The sequence below is a fragment of the Aythya ferina genome (assembly GCF_964211825.1).
Source record: "Aythya ferina genome assembly, chromosome: Z".
Taxonomy (NCBI): domain Eukaryota; kingdom Metazoa; phylum Chordata; class Aves; order Anseriformes; family Anatidae; genus Aythya; species Aythya ferina.
Window position 1 is genome coordinate 83410289 of NC_140299.1, and position 24067 is coordinate 83434355.

The window sequence follows — 24067 nt, forward strand, 5'->3', positions numbered from 1 at the left end:
TATCTTTTTTTTCTTTTTTACTGCTATACATAGAAATACATAGTCTGTTGATAGTTTTGAATATAGATTCTGTATTTTTAATAAAATAAAGGTTGCTTTACCTCAGCAGAACGGTATTTTCCACAACATCAAGTAACATGAGGCAATAGCTGACATAGCTATCTTTCCATGCATCACTTATAAGAGAGAACCCAATAAGACAAGTAATTACTAGTCAATGTAAACATTAATAATAGTTAACAATACGTAAGAGAAAATGTAATCAATTTTATCTTCATTAGCAGGGTTCATCAAATTGCAGGGCATAGCCATCTGATTGGATAGTGGTCAGAGCTATCACGAGGACTGGAGACAACCAGAGAGATGTGCGACAAGTGAGACTTCCCAATCACAGTACTGGGGAATAACCCATCAGGTAACACAAAGGGGTCCACATCCCCCCAGGCCTTGTTATAAACACAGCCCTTAACAGTCTAATCTTGAAATCAGATAAATTTATTTTGTCGTTGTACAGAATCCAACAGTGATATTACTAACACATCTGAATTGCAACATGAGATCAAAATTTATTTAATGAATATATGGACTGCATATATATATATATGTATATATATATATATATATACACACACACACTGTAAATCTGAATCACGAACTCCTCCTTTACAAGAATATGAATCTCTCAGTAGGGGGAAGAAATACCTTATGGTAGCCAAAAGAACTATTCAAAAATACATTATGTTAACTATTTACAGCAATAGTTCAATATGCTTCAAAGTTACTTCAAATAGGATGGAAGAGTAGAGACTGGTTCTGTATTAACAGCAGTCTTTATGTAACCTATGAAAAATACTGCCGCTTAGTTAATTAAAGCTATTTGTTGTAAACCAAACATATCTATGTTTTAATTTAGCATATACAAAAATATTTAAATCATAGTAAAAGTAAAAATAAAAACAGCTTGTATAAAACACAGGATGGTATTTGAAAAATACGAAAGGCAGTGGGTAGATGGAGAAATTCAGATTAATAGCTAGTATAACATTATAGGACACGTAGTGATGATTCTCTTTTCTGGACTTAATTTGTATAATTTTATATTGGTGTTTTGTTTTAAATCAGTTCCATCTTGAGATTTCAAACTGAAGAAATTCCATAACTATTAAAAATAGTAGAAGATTATTACAGTTATAAGAACTGTGAACGACTCATCGTGAAATTCAACTCCATAATTAAGATAAAAGCATAGCAATTTACTTCTTTCCAAAATGATTTCATGAAGATTAGAATGTGTTTTAAAAGTTGCTATAACTTTTGCCTTAAGCAAGACCTTTTGCTAAGTCTATACAGCCTATCTTATTTTCAGAAAAATTCCAAATTTTTCTGAAATAATCCAAACATTAATGGATTTGGTGAGGTAGACTTGGGACAAGAGCTGGGGTGATGATCTTGTTACAATGGAATAAAAGATTCATTCACTATTAAAATGAATCAATATAAAGTAGTTAAAAAAAAAAAAAAAAAAAAAAAAAGGAAAGAGTTTTACAATTTTTTTTTTATTATTATTATTTTTTTTTACAAAAAGAGATCAGTGGAGAACTTAAATTCAAACCTGAATTTGGGCAGTTAGGAAAGAAATTAAATGGCACTGAGTGTAAATTGCTGACAGCATATAAAAATAAAAGTTCACTGGGTAAGACAGAAGCTTGTACAAGCCTGAAGTTATTCCAATGAGCCACTGATTTCTACAGATGCATACTGAAAATCAATTAATCAATTAATTAATTAATTCTTTGATGTCATAGTAAAAAGATTCTGGATTGCAATATTTGTTAGAAGACCACAGAACTGCGGGAGATAACATCCGTCGATCTTTAGCCAGTTAGCTGCTAATCCATGTAGAATAGCAGTGTTTTTTTGTTTTTTTTGTTTTTTTTTTTTTTTTTCCAGAACAGATTCACATTCAGTAATAATGTTTTAAAATAGGAAAGAAAACAAAGAAAACAAAACAAAAGCAAACAAACAAACAAAAACCCATCAGAGGTACATTATATTCCTGCTAAATGCACACTTGAACCTGAACCTTGCTGATCATTCCTAGAGTAGTTAAAAGTATGCTGAAAGGATGAAATACAAGGGATAAGAATCAGAAAAAAATATTGAAATTAAAAATATATTTCATTGCATGGTATTGCCAGTTCTGTGCAATTGTATCTTCACAAATAACCTAAAACTTGCCTTACCTTTTTATGATAGCCTTTATAAATGTTTTCAAGGTAAAAAATTGGCGTAAACCATACAGGTAGCTCCAAACAGTTTTCTTAAACCCTGAAATAGGGTTGAGATCCCCAATTCAGCAAAGCATTTATGCATGTGATTAAGTGCACTAAAGTCTCATGCTTGAACTTTAATCCAGAAAATATATTAACTTTGTATCAACGTAATTAAATACGTGCTTTAGGTTAACCATCTGCTTGGCAGCTTTCTGGAACTGTTGTCTTACTCAGCAGAGGGATAACTAAGTTTTTCATTAATATTTCTTTAAATTGTCTTTATGTTGTAATATGAATTCATATAAATTGCAATGTAACATTTCAAAAACTTACTCTATAAATAGGTCAAGAGCCTCACAATATTTTAAAAACATACTACATAACAAATATATGTTCTTATCTTTGTATCAAACATTTACTTCCTTGAAAGTATTTAAAACCAATGGGAATTTTCTTTCTGGTAGACTATACAACCACCTCTATAGTGCATAGCCACACTTTGCACTCCAGCTGTAGCAGTAAAATTACTGAAACTGTAATTCTCTTAATATTTAAATAATATATTAAAATTTAATTTTCAGCACCTGGAAGAATCAGTTTGTGTGCCAGCAAATGAGGTAGTTGGGCCTGGAGCTCCTATACATATGGGACTCAAAAACAACCTATCACAAATAATTACTAAGCTAGAGCAGCTGTACTCACCACACTAGTCATTTAAAAATCAGGTCAAAGTTGCCTCAATTCTTTTTCCATTTTCAAAGACTTCTACAAATAAATTTTATAGTCTTTTTGCATTTTTACATGTTAAAATTATTTCTATGATTAATAATTATGGTGGAAACATCAGATGTTTTAACTTCCCAGATATTTCAGATATTAAATAGATGTAGTTTTATGAGAGATTGTAAAAACATGCAATTTTTATTTTTCAGTAAATCTTTCAAATTCTTAATAAGGCTATGAGCAAATACTATAATATGAAAATGCATTTACTGATATATAACATACATGCTGTGCATGCATATACACACGGTACTACAATTCACCACATACACAGAGAAACTATACATATATATGGATTTTTTTTTAAAACAAAATATGTCATCTGGCTCATAAACAAAAGATGTCTTGTATAGTAGGCATTCATTTATTTTTATGTTGGCAGTTTTCAGATGGAAAGTAACTATTTCTTTTAAAAGCATTTTCCAAATTATGTGCTTTCAGACACACTTTGTTTTCAACCACTTTCAAGAAGTTGCTTTCTAGCAACCACTACCAACTTTACGATCATTTGTGAAGTAAAGGCCTGTATCCCATCATTTTTTTCATCTTGTATCTTTTCAGAACATTGTGAAGAATAATATAATCTGAGATCACATTTTTCACCAGTTACATAGAGTTCATGATGTTTGTATTGAATGCAATTCATTTTTAAAGTTCAAAAAAAATCAGATAGCAGTCTTTCTATTCATAATTTTAAAATATTCTAACCTGCATTCCTATACATAAAAATAAAAAGACCTACAATGAAAAACATATATTTTATAATGACATACAGAGAAATAAAACACATTAAATTTCAGGAGGAGAGAACCAACCATTTATACACTATTACCTTCAATCACTTGAATGCAAGTCATTCATACCACCACTATTGCTAACAAGGCATCCAATTTACTAAACAATGAATATTGAAATTACATTTAAAAGGTACAAATGACTGTCCAAAGAATGACACTGAAAAATATTAAGTAACAGCTCTACCTCAAGATAAGCCTCACAATTAAAGAGTTTTAATGAAGAGAGCCTTCAAAGGCTAAATCAGGAGGCATTGATTAGATTGCCTCTAACTTTGTGTTTTGACACCTTCGTCTTTCATGGCATTATATTGTCTCTGTGCATCTTACAAAGGAAGCATTTTACTAAGCCCACACATGAACAGGAGACAGCAGTGCTTATAAAAGAGACTGTCAAGGGTGTGAGCCAAAATGGGTCTCATTTGGATTTCAAGTGAAGAAAACTCCTAATGCATTTCATTACAATGTATGTGAACCTCTGAAAAGAACGATGGATTGGGATTCTCATCCCTATTAATTTATTGAAATGGATTCAGTTTTTTTCTTGTATATCAAGAGAGACCATGTGTTTCAAGCAAGGTAACAATATTATAGTACCAAATAACCAAATATGCTATGATGCAGTATACCCTTCTGTGAGATAAAGACGATGCAATTTTCTTGATAATTGGGATTTGAGTTCAGGAGTAAATCCTACAATAGCTTGGCAACAAATAAATATTCTTTGTTACTATCAGGTTTAAAGATATGATCAGGAAGCTATGCAACATAGGGATAAATTCAGTCTTTGTTACCTCAGCAGGTTTTTACCATTTGAAATCCTGTGCCCCCCGCCACACTGTCATTCAAATACTGACTTTTTATTTCATTCAGAAATTGTGTATATGATGTAATTAGGATAACACCTATATAAGTCATATTTTATTAAAAGATAGCAGAACAGGACAGAGAAAAGTAAAAACATTTCAAAAAGAATGTAATACTTTCCAGATTAATTTAGCTCTAGAGAGATGCCATAGCTAGCATACCACCAATTATCTTATTCATAGTAAGAAAGTTTATATAAATACTTATTTGTCTTTTTCTTTCTTCAACTTTGGTAATAAAATCCATAATCTGCTATTCAAAACTGTAAATCCTAATTTAACACAAAGGACAGGACACAAATTCCTTATCTGTGCTAAATAATTTTACTAATATAACAGTATTAAAAATAAGACATATGTTCTCATTGTTTTTAACACCATTAACCTTTAGAAATGATTGATTGTGCTACACCAATAACATTCACTGAGTTCAAAGCTCATCTATTTTTTATGGAAATCTTACAACCTGCTAGTTAAATTAAAGGTTAAATATACATAAAGTCTTAGAACAAAACACAAAGTATTCCATATGTGTGTAACTCATAAGCATAGTACGCAAACATGTGTATATAAAAATCCATCTCCATTTATAAACCCATGACCAAAAAAAAAAACAAACACAACTGCTATGTGAAGATTTCAAAGATAGAGTTAAGGAATTTAGTCTGTGGAATATTACGCAACTACATCCTGCCTATTAAGTTAAGAACTCTACAGTCATTGCAGTTATACAAACAAACATCAAGGAAATCATAATTAGAGATGAAGGTGTGCTTGCTTCCACACATCAGTTCTCAACAAGCATTATATTTGAAGCTAGAAGAATGTCTGGGTCCTATTTAACCTCCTTAATAACAATTAGGCATGTGCATATATGCATAACTATATCACTTTCTTTTTTTTTTTTTTTAACATGCGACATGGGGAAGCACAAATGCCTGTATGTGCAAATACATGCATGCATTCAGTGTAAATTCAATTAACATTTTGAACATCTTCAACATTCGATTTAAAATAATTTTTACGTTTTCATGTTGTGTATGTGGCATGTGTATACATATACCTAAGCAACAGAGAAATTATCAAGAATCATACAAAACAAATTCATATCCAATCATAGCAATAAAAACTGCACATTTCCATGTACACCATCAACCCACATGGACACACGTTTATTTTATTTTTTAAGAAGAATCATAATTGAATTAGAATGATGCATGTTCCATATTTTATCTTGACAGCTTCTGTATACTCAGGCAGAGCCCATTAAAAGCAAACATACAGCAGGTTACTTGTTGAATAATGTATTTCAAGTACTTAAAATTACTAGGGATTTGACTAAGATCTGCACATGAATACATATTTTGGACTTAATTTTCTGCACTGGCATTACTTTAGCTGAATATACTTTAAATTCTACAATGAACTCAGTTAATATTAGGCTTTTCCAGGACATAACAAAGGTAATAACACTATCTTTACAATATAAACTTTATGACATTATGAATAAAACTGACAAGTGTAAAATTTGATCCATAAACTAAGTGATATACTTATGTTAATTTACCTTTTAAAAGATATTATGTGTTGCTCAGTTTTTTTGACAGGGCTTCCATTCATACTGACGACATGTTGAAAAACACTATATTTTCTCTCAATAAGGAAAATCACTTTATCCACTATCATTCTCATTCTGTCTCAATAAAAAATCAATCATCAAATGCTTGTTTCCAAGTTCTACTTGTTAAACTGCCAATTTATGCATACTGTTCAACTCAGCTCAAATTTTTTCAAGACTACTTGTTATTCTTTTTAATGTTTCCTGTAGTCAACTTTTAAAAGAATAGGGAGAAAATAAAAAATTATATACATATTTTAATAATTTTATATTTAGAAGTTGGTGATCTGATGAGGTTCAGAACCTTCATTTTTAAAGAAAAAATAAAACACAACTAAATCTTTTATGTGGTTTTCACAGTAATAAAGGCCTGATTGATCTCACTCACTAAGGCAATTGCATCGGTTGTCTAAATGGTAGTAATGTCAATGTCAGATATGTGGTTATCTTTTCATCTTGGCCTATTCTCAAACGTAAAAATCAAATGTTTGAAGGACATTTCACTGACCTGTTATGGCCTCTGCAACTCTTAAACACAATACTACTATTCCTCATATAAGTGCCACATTTTGGATAAAAAAACAGTTCATCAATGATGTCTTTGCGACATCTGGCGGTCCTTATTATACATAAACTTTAGGTTTGTTTCATTGTTGGGTGTTTTCAGTTGTTGTTGGGTTATTTTAGCATATCATTTTTATTTCATTTATTTATTTATTTGCAAACTTACTAGTATGTAAAACTTTAGTCCAAAAGGCTTTGATACCCCCTAGCGGGGGGACAAAAGCAATCTAGTCTGCAAAAACACAACGTGGTCTACCATGAATCCATATGGAGCAAAAGGTCACAAATCTTGAGATGCAGTGACATCATGACAATAAGACACTTTTGAGACAGAAGCTGGCTCATTTTGAATATAAAAAGGATACTGATCAAATGCTCCCACACATTTAAAACTATAGAGAAAAATAAGCATCCAAAGATCTTGATATAAATGCATAACGTAGGAGAGTTGAAGCATACCTATGGCTTTCACAATTAAAAGATGCCACTGAGAACTTGACAAGTTTGCTGCAGAAGATAAAAAAGCTTCATTTTTATGTTTTTATCTGATGCTGAGAAAATGTCATTAAAGAAAAACATAACCAGTTCACAGGGTGTACATTCTCTGTAACTCCCCAGCTCTTTTAAAATTAAGTTAGTTATACCAAAGCTTGTTCTACATGTTTCAGTCTTTTGTTTATCATTGCAATAAACATTATTTTAAGCAACAGAAGAATGAGCTTCAATTCCTCGTCCCTTTTCTCAAGTTTTTTTTTTTTTTTTTTTTTTTTTCATTTTTTTTTTTTTTCAGTGCAGTAGGAAAAAATGATTCTAATTCCTTCCTTACATTAACCACTGGAATATTTGACATCCACTATATAAAACCTCTACTAATTCTTAGTCCACTGGGTAGAACTGATATGCTGTTTAAACTCAAATTTTCACTTGTTCTAATAATTAGCATTCCAGAACAACAGTTGATATAGTAACCAAAAGATTCAATGTGTAATATTAAACGTGCTGTGTTTTTTATTTTTAAAAGTCAACAGAACATTTACTTTAATATTTACTCATGGCAAATACCCCCTTTAATACTTTGCTGTTCTGGAGCTTGGAACACAGAATCTTGTATGGGCACATGTTAGTCCTCAGAACAGATATGAACAGATATGTAGCATGTGTTGATGACATTGAAGAATAATATCTAATAAACTATAACTGAATCAGTTTGAAGAAATCATATCTCAAAACTGTGCATGGGACTGAGTAGACTAATGTATATTAATGGTATAATTCACTATATAACTCACTTATTTTACAGAACAGAAGAGCACTGAACACTCAAAATATCCAATAGGCCCCCACAGAAGCTATCATTCAATTTTGAATTAAAATTACTGCAGCATCTATTTTTAGTGTACTTACGTGGACGAGATACAGACAAAATACTGTGCTGCAGGCAAACAGTTGTTTGCAGATGACAGAAATGCAACCACAAGATGACTAGATGGCCAAAAAATCCCGCTAATTCTAAGTAGTCTCCTCTTCAAGCCCCAGAACTGCAAACATGTAATCTATATTAACATGTTGAATTCAAGTTATTGTATTGAATTCACAGAGGCAACTCATTAGATTAAGGATATGAATAAGCTGTTTCAGGATTATGTTTTAGTATGGAATAAAAAGATTAATCGTTCATTAATTCCCATGTAAGAAAATTCTGCCTGTGACAGCAAAGACAGATTAAAGTGAAAAAATAAATTTGACAAAATTAACAAAATACAGAAGAAAATGTCATGGAAAGACCATTACAAAACAAAAATAAATAAATAAAAATTATCTCCAAATCACTGTAGATGAGACTGTTAACACGAAAAGAAAAAACATACATTTAGGGATGGTAGGGGCTGTAGAGTCAGCAATGTAAAATTCAGGAGTAATATAAAAAATAGAACTGAAATCCAAAGCAGCCAGCTCTCCATGTTCAACAAACATCTATACATACTCAGAGAAGAAAAAAGGAGATTCCACTGATATTAAAAATACTGAAGAATCATAATGGAATCATGCATATTGATGGGAGGTGGAATACTCACATATACATACACTACATAAAATGGACTGATTATATTGCAAAGATGAACACAGAGTGATAAAAATAAATGTCACAAGCAAAACCATTCTTGTTAAAGCTGTATGGACAGACATTCTAGACTTTTAGAATACATGCATCCTAGGGCTATCATGACAAATCCAGACTTACCAAGAAGGATACTGACTGTATAAAGACTCGGACTGAGGAAGAAACAAAATCTACAGGGATGCTACTTAGGATGGTTTTAGGTGTTTTCATGTAAAATGATCCAATAACATTGTTGTAAAATGTCTGCAAATAAAATATCAACACTTTCAGGGGTTATTTTGTGGAAGAATCCTGTACAGAATGAACAGGAAAAGTTGTTGATATTCTAATTGAATTATATACAAGAAGCTGAAATTAAAATTAAAGGAGATGAGATCTGGCAATAGTACCTTACTTTCATGTAATTACACACACTGCAAGAGGAAAAAAAAAATCAATCTTAATATCAGTAGATGAAAGTGGATACCATCAAAAGCCTATATTGTCAGAAGACGCTAGGATCCATGTGGCTAGCTCCAACCCCAGTGTGGGGTTGTGGAGGGTCCAGAGGAGGCCCATGAAGTTGAACAAAGGGCTGCAGAATCTGTCTGAAGGACTGAAGGATTTAGGTCCTTTTCATCCTCAGGAAGAGAAGGCTCAGGGGACACCTCATCATGTTATTCACATACTTACAGGGCACCTATAAAGAGGATAGAAGTTCTCTCTTCACAAGAAGCCACATGAAGGGGGTAAAAGCCACACAAGGGGTAAAAGGTTGTACGAGGTGAGGTTTCATCTTCATATATGTAAGAAATTTTTAACACAGAGATCAGTCACTGGAACAACCTCACCAGTGGTGTGGTCAAATCCCACTAGAGGTTTTCAAGATGCAACTGCACAGGTTGATAAATAATTTCATCCAGGCTCTCTTTTCCCTTGAAAAGCTGGACTTGACAACATAGTCATCGGTCATAGCCAGCTGGGATTCCTGAGGGGAAAATCCTGCTTAACTAGCTTAATTACCTTTTATGACAAGATTACATATCTAGTTGACCAAGGGAAGACAGTAGATGTGATCTCTTTGGATTTCAGCAAAGCTTTCAGTACTCACCTCACAGTATCCTTCTGGACAAAATGTTCAACATATAGCCAGACAAGTACCCAATAGAATGGGTGAGAAGTTGGCTGATGAGTCAGTCTCAAAGGGTTATAGCAAATGGGGTTACATCAGGCTGGTGGTCAGTCATTAGTGGGGTTCCCCAGTTCCATTTTGGGGGCCAGTTCACTGCAACATTTTTTCTAAATGACTTGGATGCAGGACTCAAATGCACACTAAGTTTGAGAATCATATTAAGTTAGGATGACCTGTTGATTCCCCGGGGAGTAGAGAGGTCTTGCAGAGAGATCTTTAGAAATTAGAGTGCTGGACAGTCACCAACAATATGAAGTCTAATAAGGGCAAGGGCTGGATTTTGTACCTGGGATGGAGCAATCCCAGATATGTGCACAGACTTGGGGATGAGAGGCTGGACAGCAGCCCTGTAGAAAGAGATTTGGCAGTTCTGGTTGACAGCAAGTTAAAAATGAGTTAAGAGTGTGCCCAGCCAAAAGGGGTAACCATATCCTGGGATGCATCAGGCACAGCACTGCCAGCTGGTTGAGGGAATGAACTGTCCCACTCTGCTCTGCACTGGTGTGGCCTTACCTCAAGTAAGATCAGTGTGCAGTTTTGGTTGCCACAAGATAAGAAGGACATAGACATAAGACATAAGAGTATCCAAAGAAGGGCAACAAAGGTGGTGATGGGTCTGGAGTGCAAGACATATGTGGAGTGGCTGAGGTCCCTTGGTTTGTTCAGCACAGAGCAGAGCAGGCTGAGGGGAGGCCTCATGGCGGCCTGCAGCTCCCTCACGAGGGGAGCGGAGGGTCAGGCGCTGAGCTCTGCTCTCTGGGAACAGCAACAGGACCCGAGGGAACGGAATGGAGCTGGGACAGGGGAGGGTCAGGCTGGGGGTTAGGGAGAGGTTCTGCACCCAGAGGGTGGTTGGGCACTGGGACAGGCTCCCTGGGGCTGTGGTCATGGCACCAAGCCTGCCAGAGTTTTAGAAAAGTCTGGAAAATGCTCTCAGACATAAGGTTTGATTTTGTGGGCGGTGCTGTGAGGAGCCAGCAGTTGGACTTGATGACCCTTATTATCATCAAGAATATCCAGCTCACGATATTCTCTTGATTCTGAGTGTAACATGACGCTTAAAGAGACTAATAGTTTGTTGTTGGGTTTTTGTTTGTTTGTTTTTGTTTTTTAAGATTATTTATTCATTTATTTTTTTTTAAATAGGGCTTGGAAACCATTTGCAAAAAGAATTAAATTGATGAAAGACTTAAAAGATCATGGTATAAAGAGAATAGTTTCCGCAAAAGTAACTCAGTCATCAGTGATCTAAATCAATAAAGTAAACAACAATTTGACAATGTTCATATTTCTAAAAGCATTAGAGCAATTCCTTTACACTGCTGTAAAATAAATTAAGGCATGATCTTGACAGAATAAGCTCCTCATAATTTGTTAATTTTCTGTTAGAAATGTTTAACAACAGTGAAGACACTAGAACTGTGAAAATAGTCACACAAATCTTGTTCTCGGCCCACTGCTTCTTGTGGTTGGTAAGAAAAAAGGAATAGGTACCCTTTACGAACTGATTGTCATTGATTTTTTCTTGTTCAGAAAGTTATGGCCTGAAGCTGGCTAACTGAGACTGGTTAGTATTAAGTCATTCTGGTTTGGGCACAGTAGTGGAGAATGATCTTTGAGCTAAATTTTAAAATGTCTTAATCTCATGTCACCTTGATCCATGACAATTTGGGTTTGAAGTTTACACAGAAATAGGTCCATGATCTCTTTATGACACATAAGGAACAAATGTCCAGGGGAATTACTATTGTGTGTCACCTGTATTAAGTCCCTGTTATACCATTAAGCTGTTTGCAGATATTGGAAAAAGTGAACAGAACTTTTCTTTGTAAGTCTACTACTTCCCTTTTCAGGAGTGCTTTTAATTTTTTGGTGTCTAACAGCACTTGTACTTACTCCTTTTCCTAGAGAGGTCTCAAGTTTGGGGTCCCATACAATGTCATTCTGTTATTGCTAATCTTCAGTGCATACATGGAATTTTTTGCAGGTGATGAACAAAAGGAGAGACAGATTTGCTGTTGGCAGTGGCTATTTATATTTGAAAGATGTGTGATCTTGCATCTTTTGCTTGTCTTTTTTTAATGTAGGTTGATGCTTCAACTAATTGTAATTGTGTGTAGATGGGGCTGGGTCTAAAAATAATGAGTCTGTTCTTAGCCTGAGTCATATTTATGACTTATTCCATATAGGGAGCTTCTGCTTGTTTCTCTGAAACCCCCTTGGGGTATTGTGGAAAAAGTGAGCTGATGAACACATTCCAGCTCATGGCTATAATACAAAACAACTAGAAAATTGACACTTGAGCAAGCATCAGTTCACCTAATGAACTGAGCGTATGCTTATCAGACAATTTGTGATTACCACAAAGGACCCTTGGTCTCCAGATGAGCTTAAGGTGCTGACTGTGACCTCACAAAAGCAGTAAATAAACTGGGTCTGACCTACTAGAGAACTATTTTCCATCTGTGAACTGCAATAGATGAAGCTGAGACATCCCAGAGAAAAGTCCTTTTTCTAACAATGAAATAGGAACTAAAGAACATCTACAAGATTAGCTTGACAAGATTAGCATATGGGGCAGTCACATCATCTGAAAACCAAGATCAAGAAAGATCTTGAATATTGTATTTCTATATTAATGAAAAAAATCATCTTACATTACAAATTGTAGTTTCTTTCTTTTTAAACACAATATTGGCACTTATTTCTTTTCCAAAGTCATATATTTATCATCCAAATGCTGTTCCTGTTTATTGCTAAAATTCTGAAAATACTGCATCCGATTTTTTTACACAACACCCATTTATTCACTATGAGCTACACAACAGAACAATTGGCTTTATGCATCTTATTCTGAGATGAAATACATTAAATGCTATAGAATGATCTGACAGTCATTCCATATGAAACAATAAATAATGTGATGTCAAAAACATGAGGGAAATGAAAGAAAACTTACTTTTTAAGAGGTGCTACTATTTAACATTTTTAAAGATTTCTTTTGTACTTGAAAGACAATAAGAAAGCTTTTGATTTTCTATATACCATTTACTGAGGTTTAACTATATATCATAGAAATGCTTTCAGTTTTTATCCAAATGTGCTGTTAAATTACCCATGTAATTATCCCAAGAGAAATCATTATACTTTTTTATTACTAATTTCATTAACACTTTAGTGGGAAAAAGAGTTTGGTTGCATTTAAAATCAGCTGTCACCATCTTTATTAATACAGTTAAGGGGATCATTTCTATATTATTGTGAAGAGCGTTTTTTGAGGGGGTATTTAATTACTGAGTTAAGCAACAGCAGGAAGTTAATGGGCACAAATACAGGTAATAATCTTTGGTCAAATTTGGAAAAAAATAAAAAATAAAATAAAATAAATAAAAAAAATAAATTTTTCCCTAGTCCCAACAGGGACCATTTGTTTTAAAATATGCTACCATTAGAATGGAATTACAACTACTCTTTCTAAAATGGGTGACGTGACATGACGGTATTACATAGTTTAACAAGTTTTCCAATAACAGAGTAGCACTGTGTTGAGTAATCAAATTAAAATCTGGTGCAGATATATCTTAAAGACAGATACAGTCTAAGATCTGTTCACAGAGCCTTGTAAAGACAAAGCAGATATGATTTTGATATACCACTATTATAATACCTTATTACGTCATCAATATATGCAGCACCATTTTTTTGTCTTTTGTGTGCATTATGCTATCACTGAACCTGCAAGCATTACACTTTATTCAGTTCCATGGATTTAACTGGAATTAGACCAAAATAACTTTGCAACTGGTGATCCATACATAAGACATGGAGAACGTGGACTGCAAAGTAAAGTTAAATTCATATATGAAAATCAAGACCAGATTTTTTTTTTCTTTTTTAAAGGTGGGGGACACCTTCTCATCTGCTTCAGACTGTAAAGAAATATTTTTATTATCCTGAGCATCCATATTTGGAAAAAAATGAGAATTAGGGAGACCACGGAATTAGCAAATCCAAGCAAATTTATATTCATTGCTCTTTGTCAGAGTAAAATTATTTTTTATTTACAGTGAGTATTTCAATTTCAATTTCAAAATTAATGGGGCACTATAAGACCTCTTACTTGACTTTCCTTAATTCCGTGGCATACACAGAGTTTAAGGAAGAATGATGTGGAAAAAGTGTACAGAGATTTCATTCTTTATCTTCTTATCATGTTTTTCTCCCATTAGTGCAGGTGAAAAATACAGGCCTAGTTGATTAAATAAGATTCTGAATCCTATCCTCTACATATTTTAGGACTTTAGAACTTCCTGTCTACAGTACAGCACTACAGAATAACTAAGTTTTTTGTTCCAGATATTTTTTGTACTAGAAGAATGGACTTGAAAATTGTGAAGAAAATGGTCTTTCATTTACATGCATAAAGTCTCTCTATTAATTTTTTCTGTTGAAGCTTTTGTTCACATTTCACAAGTACAACAACCATATAAACTTATCATTCCAAATCAAAACTGTGTGCTTAAATGAACTTTTATTAAAATGAGCAACAACTAAAACAGTACCTGTTTTTCCTTCTGTTTTAAACAAAAACAGTGTCCCTTACAAAAGAGATTATTTATTTATTTATTTATTAAAAGTCAATAGTTAAAACATTGCAGGGTTGTATTTTTTCCAACTAAAAGGGGAAGAAAAAAAGTTTAAGAATGTTTATAGATGTGTCTAGTTTAACAGTTTCATGTGTTGGATGTGACTTTCACAGTCTGTTGGCACTTTGCAGGAAAGCCATCACACCTGTGACTTGCTTGTTGATTAATGAGTCTTTCAACTCATCACTACCATCCGAAGAAGGGCCGTGGCCTTTCTAAGCTTCACTGGTTTATTCGCCTCCACTGTAGTCCTACCAAGGTATCTTCTATAAAGAAAATCACACCTGGTTAAGACTAATGAAAACCTCAATATGTCATTTTCTAGACAAGTCAAAAAGCATGTAAAACTAGACAAAAGATGTATTCAAGCAACATGAATGCAGTTTTGTCATAACCTGTCAATCTAAAGACTAACATAAAAAAGCTCTCTTCAATGACATTTTCCAGTGTCAACTATTAGAATGACAATTCTGAATTCCCTCTTTCCTGCATGATGCAGGATGCATAATGGTTTCCCAATCTTTACAAAGATATTTTTTTTTTTTGTTAGATCCCAGAAAGATGTTTATAGTGGAAAAACAAACAAACAAACAAAACACACCACCAACAACAACCACCACCAGTTTTTCTGGGCCAGACCATCAGTCAGCATGTTAGCTCACAAAGACCCAAATCACAGTGCTTAGGCAGGTTTGAAGGTGACTACACAAGTCACAGTGCCTATTGTGCACATGTGGAATTGCCCGACTCTCCCATATTTAATCATGTCATGATCAGAAAACTTTCTGGGGAAGATTTACTTTGTCAACTGGTCCTGGAGGAGAGGCAATTAGATCTTTGGGACTTCTCATCCTTCCTTAAGCAGTTAGCTATTTAATCAGGGTAGGCCAGGCAGGATAATGGAAGTGCATCCAGCAAGGCCATGTGAGAAAGCCAAAAAAACTGTGGGAAAGCGGTAGCTCTGGGAGAGAGGGTACAACATGGAGAAGGAAGAGTTATGACTATGAAAAGTCTGTCATCGCAGTAGCACCTACCAGTCCTTGCTAGTTGATATGTAGTACGAACAGCAAATGTCTCAAGGTCAAGACAAAGCAACATTTTTCCCCCCAATTCCTTCAGCAAACTAACCAGCCTGTCACTTCCTAAGAAGACTGCAAGGTAATTCAAATTATACTTAAAAGAAATTGCTTAGATAAGTAAAGGTGAGACACTTGCCCTTTGTTGCCAACTGGGACTGTTGCATTTTAGCTTTTGCATCTTAAAATTTACTTACAAGAGCTAGCTTCTACTCTTGGATTTGCTACGGACTAATTTCACAATGTTGAAGAAAACTTAAAAGGTAACTATAGAACTAGATTTTCCATCTGTTTAACTTTGATATTATTACTTCCCCATCTACCTTTCAGGGGATTTACATGTCTCAACTCATTACAGCTAGCAAAGAAATTGAGATTCCCTGTATGGAAACCAAATTATTCTGTATTACTAGCACCTTGCTGAAAATTCCTGATCTAACAGAAACAGAAGAAAGAAACAATGGCTTGGTGGGCAAAACAGACTTTTAGTTTGTTGGCTTGTGTCTTGTAGCCTCTTCCTTTGTGGGTATAGTGAGAAAGCCTATAGATGAAATGAGTAGCTTAGTAGTGTGTATAGTTAGGGTAATCAGTACTCAGAGTGCATTAATATGCATTTAGAGCTTACGATTCCTATGTATCTATTAAGAGTGAAAACTTGAATCAGAAAGAGAAAGAAGAACAGATAAGGCGTCAAATGTGATTTTCTCCACTTAAGAATCCTTACTTAGCAACAGGATCCAAGACAGAGTTGAAAGGAAGGCAAATTGTTTGCAGATGAAAAGACACATCTATTTTTAAGAAAAGTCAGCCAGGTCATGGGATGCCAGTCATCACATTAATTAGATAGTGGCATAAAATGTCAAAGTGTCACATTTCCAAATAATCATTTGTGATTGCAGTATACAAAAATATCTACTTATAAAGAAGATGTAGACTTTAAAAGAAACTGACGAAACATGAATTATAACACTAAATGTATATATGCATTATTACCATTAATGCATTACATTTACTTATTTTTTGCATCAAAACATATCAAAGAACATACAAACATGGACAAATACTACCTGATTTTAATGGGGAAAGCAAGATACAGTGGGACAACATTAGCAAAATGCCTTTTCAGTCACAGGCCAAAATAGCCAGAAGGCAATGCTTTCTACACATTTTAATGCAAACATAGCCAATATTTTTTTTTTTTTTTCCCCTTTTTCTATAGGCAAATTTTGAGCAATTGAAAGCATCAAGTTAGAACAAAACCTTATTGAAGCAATATTATAGCTGTTACTTCAGGAAGAGCTGCTGAATACATACTTTCACATCCCATGTAAAGCCTCATCATAAAGAATTTCCAAGTATTAAAAAGGAATTTACATTAACTGGGATATAACAGTCTTTTCCTTTTTAGCATCAGTTATTGGAGAATATTATTTTATTCATAGGATTCATCAACATGTCTGCAGGAGAGATATACTGGTAACAAACAGAAAAGTCTGAAACATACTACATATGGGAAATCTCACCTTTCACCTCACTTTCCTTTGCAATTTGTGCTAAAGTTGTATCCATAATAGTGGATGAAGTGGCATTCAGATAGCATTTACAGAGTATCATCTTTCCTTTTGCTTAGCAATATACATTCTGTCACCAATACTTTAAAACTGCCAGGCAGGGTACTAAGCTGTTTTTGACAGATCCTTTGAGATCAGAGTGTAGTTTCATTAGTTGTATCAGAAGAAGATAAGCAGAAGGAGGATAATTCTTATGTTGACGGATCTGACATAAAACTTCTCCTTGACCAGCTTATTTATGGAAAAGAGACCTTGCCTATCCAAAAATTCAATGAACTCTTTTTTTTTTTCTCCTACTTTTTTGATCCAGCACCAGGATTTAAACCTTAATCTGTGCCCAACCAAGAGATGTGCAGTGAGGAATTAACACCTTTCACCTGTTTCTTCTGATTTGGTAACAGTCTGATACTGTATTTGCTAGCCTCCCATGTATATTAGAAAGCCTGTTCACATATACATCATAAGGGCATCCATTATAGTCTCACCAAGCAGGTGGTAATTACTGCAGTATTAATGGCATCACAGTTCCCCAGCAACACATCATTAATAGTTGACATGTAGCTTTAACAACAATATTGATTATCAATATCTGGCAGTGTGGATACAAAAGGTCTAGGAGCATCTGCAGTTTAGAAGAAGGCTTGACTAACACATGCAAAAGCACATTAGACATAACACTGGCATGCTCTGCCATGCAGATATGGCCTCTCTCTTGGCAACATGCCAGTAACTCCTCTTCCACCATTTGTTTCTACTACAAAGAAAATTGTCAGAGAACTTGCTACCTTATCATATGTATGGTATCTTCATTTCTCAGACTTGGGCTTCTGTACAGTTACATAAAAATCCTTCACAAGCAGCAAAGTGCATGCAGTTTGCTGACATTCTTTTCAATCTCAAAACTACATAATGCATTTTTCCATGTGTTGATAAACTGGATTTTAAAAGAGCATTTTCTGGATATCTAGATAATCAACAACACAATGAATATAAACATTTTCTATAAATAGTTCACCATATGGCTACCATTCTCAACAGATGGTGTCTGTGTATCCACTAGAATATACAAGAGCTATGCAGATTTTGCCCTGCAATCACTCAAAATTCTAAACAAGATTTTTTTAAACTAAATTTCAGTTTTATTAAGCATAACCAATGGTAAATAAATAAATAAGTAAATTAATAAATAAACAGCTAACTAGTGCTTGAATAGTAATGCCATAACTATATTAACAAATTAATTCATAAAAGGCGAGTAGATGGTTCTTACCAAGTATAGTCAAAAGGATTTCAAATAGAGACATTATGTACAAGATCAAATTCGACAGCACAAAATGATTTTCTTTATATTAGTATAGCACTCTAGTGCCAAGGATAGTCTTTGCCTTCCTAAACAACAGTTTCACATGTAAACAGTGCCAGCCCAGTAATTTATCAGACAGAATAAGGCCAATGGCATCCTGGCTTGTATCAGGAACAGTGTGACCAGCAGGGCTAGGGAGGTGATCGTCCCCCTGTACTCAGCTCTGGTGAGGCCGCACCTCGAGTACTGTGTTCAGTTTTGGGCCCCTCGCTACAAGAAGGACATCGAGGTGCTCGAGCAAGTCCAGAGAAGGGCAACGAAGCTGGTGAGGGGTCTGGAGAACAAGTCTTATGAGGAGTGGCTAGGGGAGCTGGGCTTGTTCAGCCTGGAGAAGAGGAGGCTCGGGGGTGACCTTATCACTCTCTACAGGTACCTTAAAGTAGGTTGTGGCGAGGTGGGAGTTGGTCTATTCTCCCAGGTGCCTGGTGACAGGATGAGGGGGAATGGGCTAAAGCTGCATCAGGGTTTAGGTTGGATATTAGGAAGAACTTCATTACTGAGAGGGTTGTTCGGCATTGGAATGGGCTGCCCAGGGAAGTGGCTGAGTCACCATCCCTGGAGATCTTTAAAAGATGTTTAGATTTAGTGCCCAGTGATATGGTTTAGTGGAGGACTTGTTAGTGTTAGGTCAGAGGTTGGACTCTGTGATCTTGGAGGTCTCTTCCAACCTAGATGATTCTGTGATTCTATGTTAAAAACAATTCTGAAATTATAAGAATGCGGGTGTTTGTGCATATTTAGCAGCAAACACTACTACAAAGCATACATATTTTACCTAATTGTAGTAGAAAACACATTTTTAGTTTATGACAGTTTCCCTAAAGTCAATATATAAACAATTCCAGGTTTTCTACTCTACTTTGAAAACTTGCTGCTGAAAAAAATCCTTAAATGACAGGTGTCATTTAAGGTCTTCTGAACACTTTGAAGATCATAGGAATGAGTGCAATAGATTCACGCACTCATGTGTAGCCAACAGTGAGCAGTATACAACAATTCATTCTGTTTTAACCAGTCCTAAAAGTCTTTTACTTTCCCCTAACCACCAACCAATTAATTTGCCTACCACTTGCTGGCTCTGGGACAATGCTCCCATAACCCCCTCCCACCTAACTCCGTCATTAACTAGGTTAGAGGAGCATTTCCCTTGTAAATGAGTCCCCTAAGCATTGTAAAACTTTTTCCCTCCCCCTCCCCCCACCCCCCCCCCAAAAAAAAAAAAAAGTGAAAGTAGAACATACCTATTTTGCTTCATATACATCAGACAGTATTTTTCTTTAAACATATAAATAAATAGACTTCAGTGTATAGGTAGAATAGAACAGGTAAAATATTCAATAGAACAGGTAAAAATATTTTTATCTGCACAGAAATAACTGATAAGAGAAAGATTTAGAGTGTGTTAAAGAAATGAGTGCTTGTACTCTTAAGTTACAGCCCTTGGTTTTGATGACCTCATCTTAGGAGGCAAATAGTAAAAACACAATGGAGGAGGGCAATGCAAGCAGGAGGTCAAAATAAGGATCACGCTAAGTGAGTACGTGATTAAGACCTAAGCACAAGTAAGGCTGAGATTTATGAAGTTTTAGGAAGGAGCATGAAGCATCATGTAAAGATAGGGCTTACTTGAGTCATTGTAAGGCTTGCTGGAGTAACCACCAGACCAGCAAGAATTGGTTTAGCTAGCTGAAAACATGAACAGAAATACTTTCTCTAGGCTAAAATTTGAGTCATTTAAGGACAAGCTGGGTTGGAGATGCTGATCACTGTGGGAGATACTGGGATTAGCAATTCTGCTTAATGCTCACAATGGGTTTAGATGATCTGTTGGTCTGTAAAATAGAGAGGAGAGGTTTGAATAATAAATCCATTAGATAATCATTAATGTCTTGCATAATGTCACTTCAAGATGAGAATTTTCATATCATGTAGAAGGGCAGTGAATGGAGACATTTGCAAATTAGGAAGGATGACAAAAATTAGGGCAGTTATTGAAGGGAAAAAAGAGATGCAATAGATGATGTGATAAAAGCATGTAATACAGAGGACAGAGAAGGTATATACATGGCTTCTTTTTAAACTTTGTACAGGGATCAAAAGGAAAATTAAATGTGTTTAAAGACACTGGAGAAGAAGTGACCACAGAAGATGTTCCCTCTGCAAAACAGGTCTCTCATTTGTCTCATATGACATCAACACAAAGGGAAGTATCAGAACCATCTTGAGTCTAAGATTATTAAACTCTCCTTTAAAAGGACAAACTTTTTTAGTTTACTTCATTTTTAAATGAAGGACAGGAGTTACTAATCAGCAGGAGAATTATCAAATTAAAGAAGTAGATCTGAATCATCTCTGCCATTTAACATAAAAATGGCACTACTGGTGCAGACCAAGATCTCCACATAATCCTATATTCTGCTTGGTTCTGGGTAATAGAGGACATCAAGAGGAGAACTGACTGGCAAAATGGAGAGCACATTTTTGCCAGCATAACTTTCTATGCAATTGTATTGAAATTTTGGAAAATAACTATTTAAGTAAGAGAAAAATTCATCATAGCAAAATTAAGATGAATGGAAATAAACTGCAAAAATATTTTATATATAAAATGAGGGTGGACTTAAGTGTGTAGGACATTAATTGCTAGTGATAAGTTAAGAATGTGACAAAAACAAATATTTTTGACATGCAAGTAATATACTTTTGAAATCATCAGCAGTTTCTAAATAGAAAAACAGTTCACTTTCAAAGGCAAGTGATACAACCATAACAGATATTACCCTTACAAGGATTCAGAATTATGAAAGGAGCATTAAACTTTTTGGTTCACAACATATGTTTTCCAGGTCTTACAAGGCTATGTAAGAAGTATTTTATAAAATACACCCATTTTTTCCACCTATAATTTTTGGAATTTTAAAAATTGCTCTTTCCGAAATTAACAAGTATAACCTCAATTTAATATCTCCTTAGTTGGTAAATAGATATAAATTTTAGAAGTAAAACACTGTTAAAGTAAGTTTCATTAGTTAAAACCCATTAAAGAAATACTTCATATTTCTAGCTATATTTTTCATGCTCCCAGATGAATTTAAGACTCATTACAATTTGAACAAACATCCCCAAAGTTCTGTGCTGAAATCTCCATTGGCTGTATAGCTCTAGCAAAGTTAACAATTACTTATTTCTTTTCAAACCACAGTTTATGGGCAATATCAACATAGATTGATGTCTAAGCCAGAAATAACTATGTCTTCAAAACAGGAATTCATCTTTGCATGAATCAAATACACAAAGACAATAAGTAACTCAACTTAAAAACTGCATACTTAAAAATAAATATATAATTTATTTTATAAAGTTCACCAGAAAATTATATATTCACTGACCATTTTAAAGTAATGCAGACAAGTGGAAAGCACAGTTAATTGCCAGAATCCCCTTACCTGTGTGCCAGCAGCACCCTGAAGGTCATCTGCTTCAGTCCCAAATAATTTGGCAGGAAATTTGACCAATCCCAGTTCCATTCAGTAATGGTTGACTGTTGATACATGGCAAGAAGCTATTGTTAGTTATTAATCAGTGTTAATATCATCAGCAAATTAAAGCTCCAGCTGTGATATACTAACCAAGAAGGAGGGGGGTCTAGAACAAGGACTTAGACAGATGATATCAATCATGTCCACAGGAGAAGGTTTTTATTCCAATACGACAGCAATTAATTTATAAATCCATTTGGGAATGTAACCATTATTTATAAAAAGATAAATCAATTTTTTGAACCGTTATTCTTCCAACTGTTAATGGCATTCTGCCCAACCACTTTGTCTGAGAGCTTGACTCTTTGTTTAGAAAGCAAAATAATTGTCAACTTTTTATGTAACAGAAATTTTTATTTTCTGCCATCAGCAAAAAGTTTGTCATGAAAAACTTAGCATAGTTGGAATTCAAGATGTAACCTGTATCTTAATTACAGTGATGGTTTACTTGTTTATTTTTTTGCAAGGCACTCCAGTCACCAGATGGTTATTATAAACAGCAGTAAGTCTAGACAATATGAAATAATACAACTCTATGCTGCTTATTTAATAAATAAAAGCAACATAAAATAAGGGTGGACAGACAAAAGACCACGCACCACATTCTTGTATTTGTAAAATAATAACTGCTGTGTAATAGTAATTTTCATTGTCAGTACTGGTCAACTAGTGATTACAATTCAACATTCTTCAGAAGGAATCATTAAAAAAATTATTATTGTAACAGTAAAATACCACTCAGTTAAAAAATAAAAATAAAAATAGATGAGTTATTCATAGCAATGGAAATATATCTAAATAGGAAGACTGAAGCGTGTCATGCAGTATATATTTTCCATCTTATAGACATCACTTGGTTGTTCTGGGAGAGCTGGATCAGTGCAATCCCTTTCAGGTAGTCCTTCCCTTTCCTTCCACCTTTAGTTATTCTCTTCCTTCTTTTCATTTTCTTACTAATTGCCGTCTCTGGGATGCACTTAAAATTAACATAGAAGAAGAAAGGTGAAATACAGAAGATAAGGGCAGCTAAAGAAGGAATAACAAAGTAAAAGTGGAAGGTACACAAACAAACAAACAAACAAAAAGAATCAGTGAACATCTAATAAACAAGAAATAAGGAAAAAATTCAACTGAAAGAACAGTAGAAAAATAGAGAGGAAAAAACAGGCAACTGTTCAATACTCTGAAATGAGTTAGAAATTAGTAAATACAGCGGAAATACTTGTAAAATCAAGCAAGATAAAAAGGAGAAGCTGAACTGCCAGTAGTGGCAACTAGGAAAATTTACTCGTCTAACAGACAAAATTCAGTCCACCAGGCTGACCAATTCTGTGAAAATAAATAAATAAATAAATAAATAAATAAATAAATAAAAAGAAAGCAACAACAAGAACTACACACACAAAATACCTCCATACTTCAGGAAAGGGAAAATAAATATATACATATATATTTATATTTATTAAATATTTTTCTTCATTGATACTGTTGAGACATTGCACAGCCTGGACTTAATCTTATTAGACAATAGAGCAGCAGTACTGGCAGAGACTGAAGTGTCAGGACAAATTGATAAAATCAAGAGCAACAAGTTACTAGGAACAGATGGTGATTATTCAAGATTTTTGCAGGAATGTAAGAATGAAATAGCTGAATTGTTAACAGAAATGACATACTTCAT

The 24067-nt window shown here is 34.3% G+C and overlaps 1 protein-coding gene across 5 annotated transcripts in view; it reads right to left on the reverse strand.

Moving 5' to 3' along the window:
• The window catches only part of KIAA0825, a gene marked incomplete at its 5' end in the record, with an annotated part of 250673 nt that overhangs the window by 90565 nt on the left and 136041 nt on the right, over window positions 1-24067 (reverse strand). For 3 of the 5 annotated variants that reach the window (XM_084504191.1, XM_084504188.1, XM_084504190.1), the window contains one exon: window positions 22294-22388. In XM_084504191.1, the coding sequence (XP_084360317.1) occupies window positions 22294-22388 (95 nt within the window). Of the gene's footprint in view, window positions 1-14705; window positions 15104-22293; window positions 22389-24067 lie in introns of those variants that run through there. The other 2 variants (XM_084504192.1, XM_084504189.1) reach the window with 1 other exon arrangement.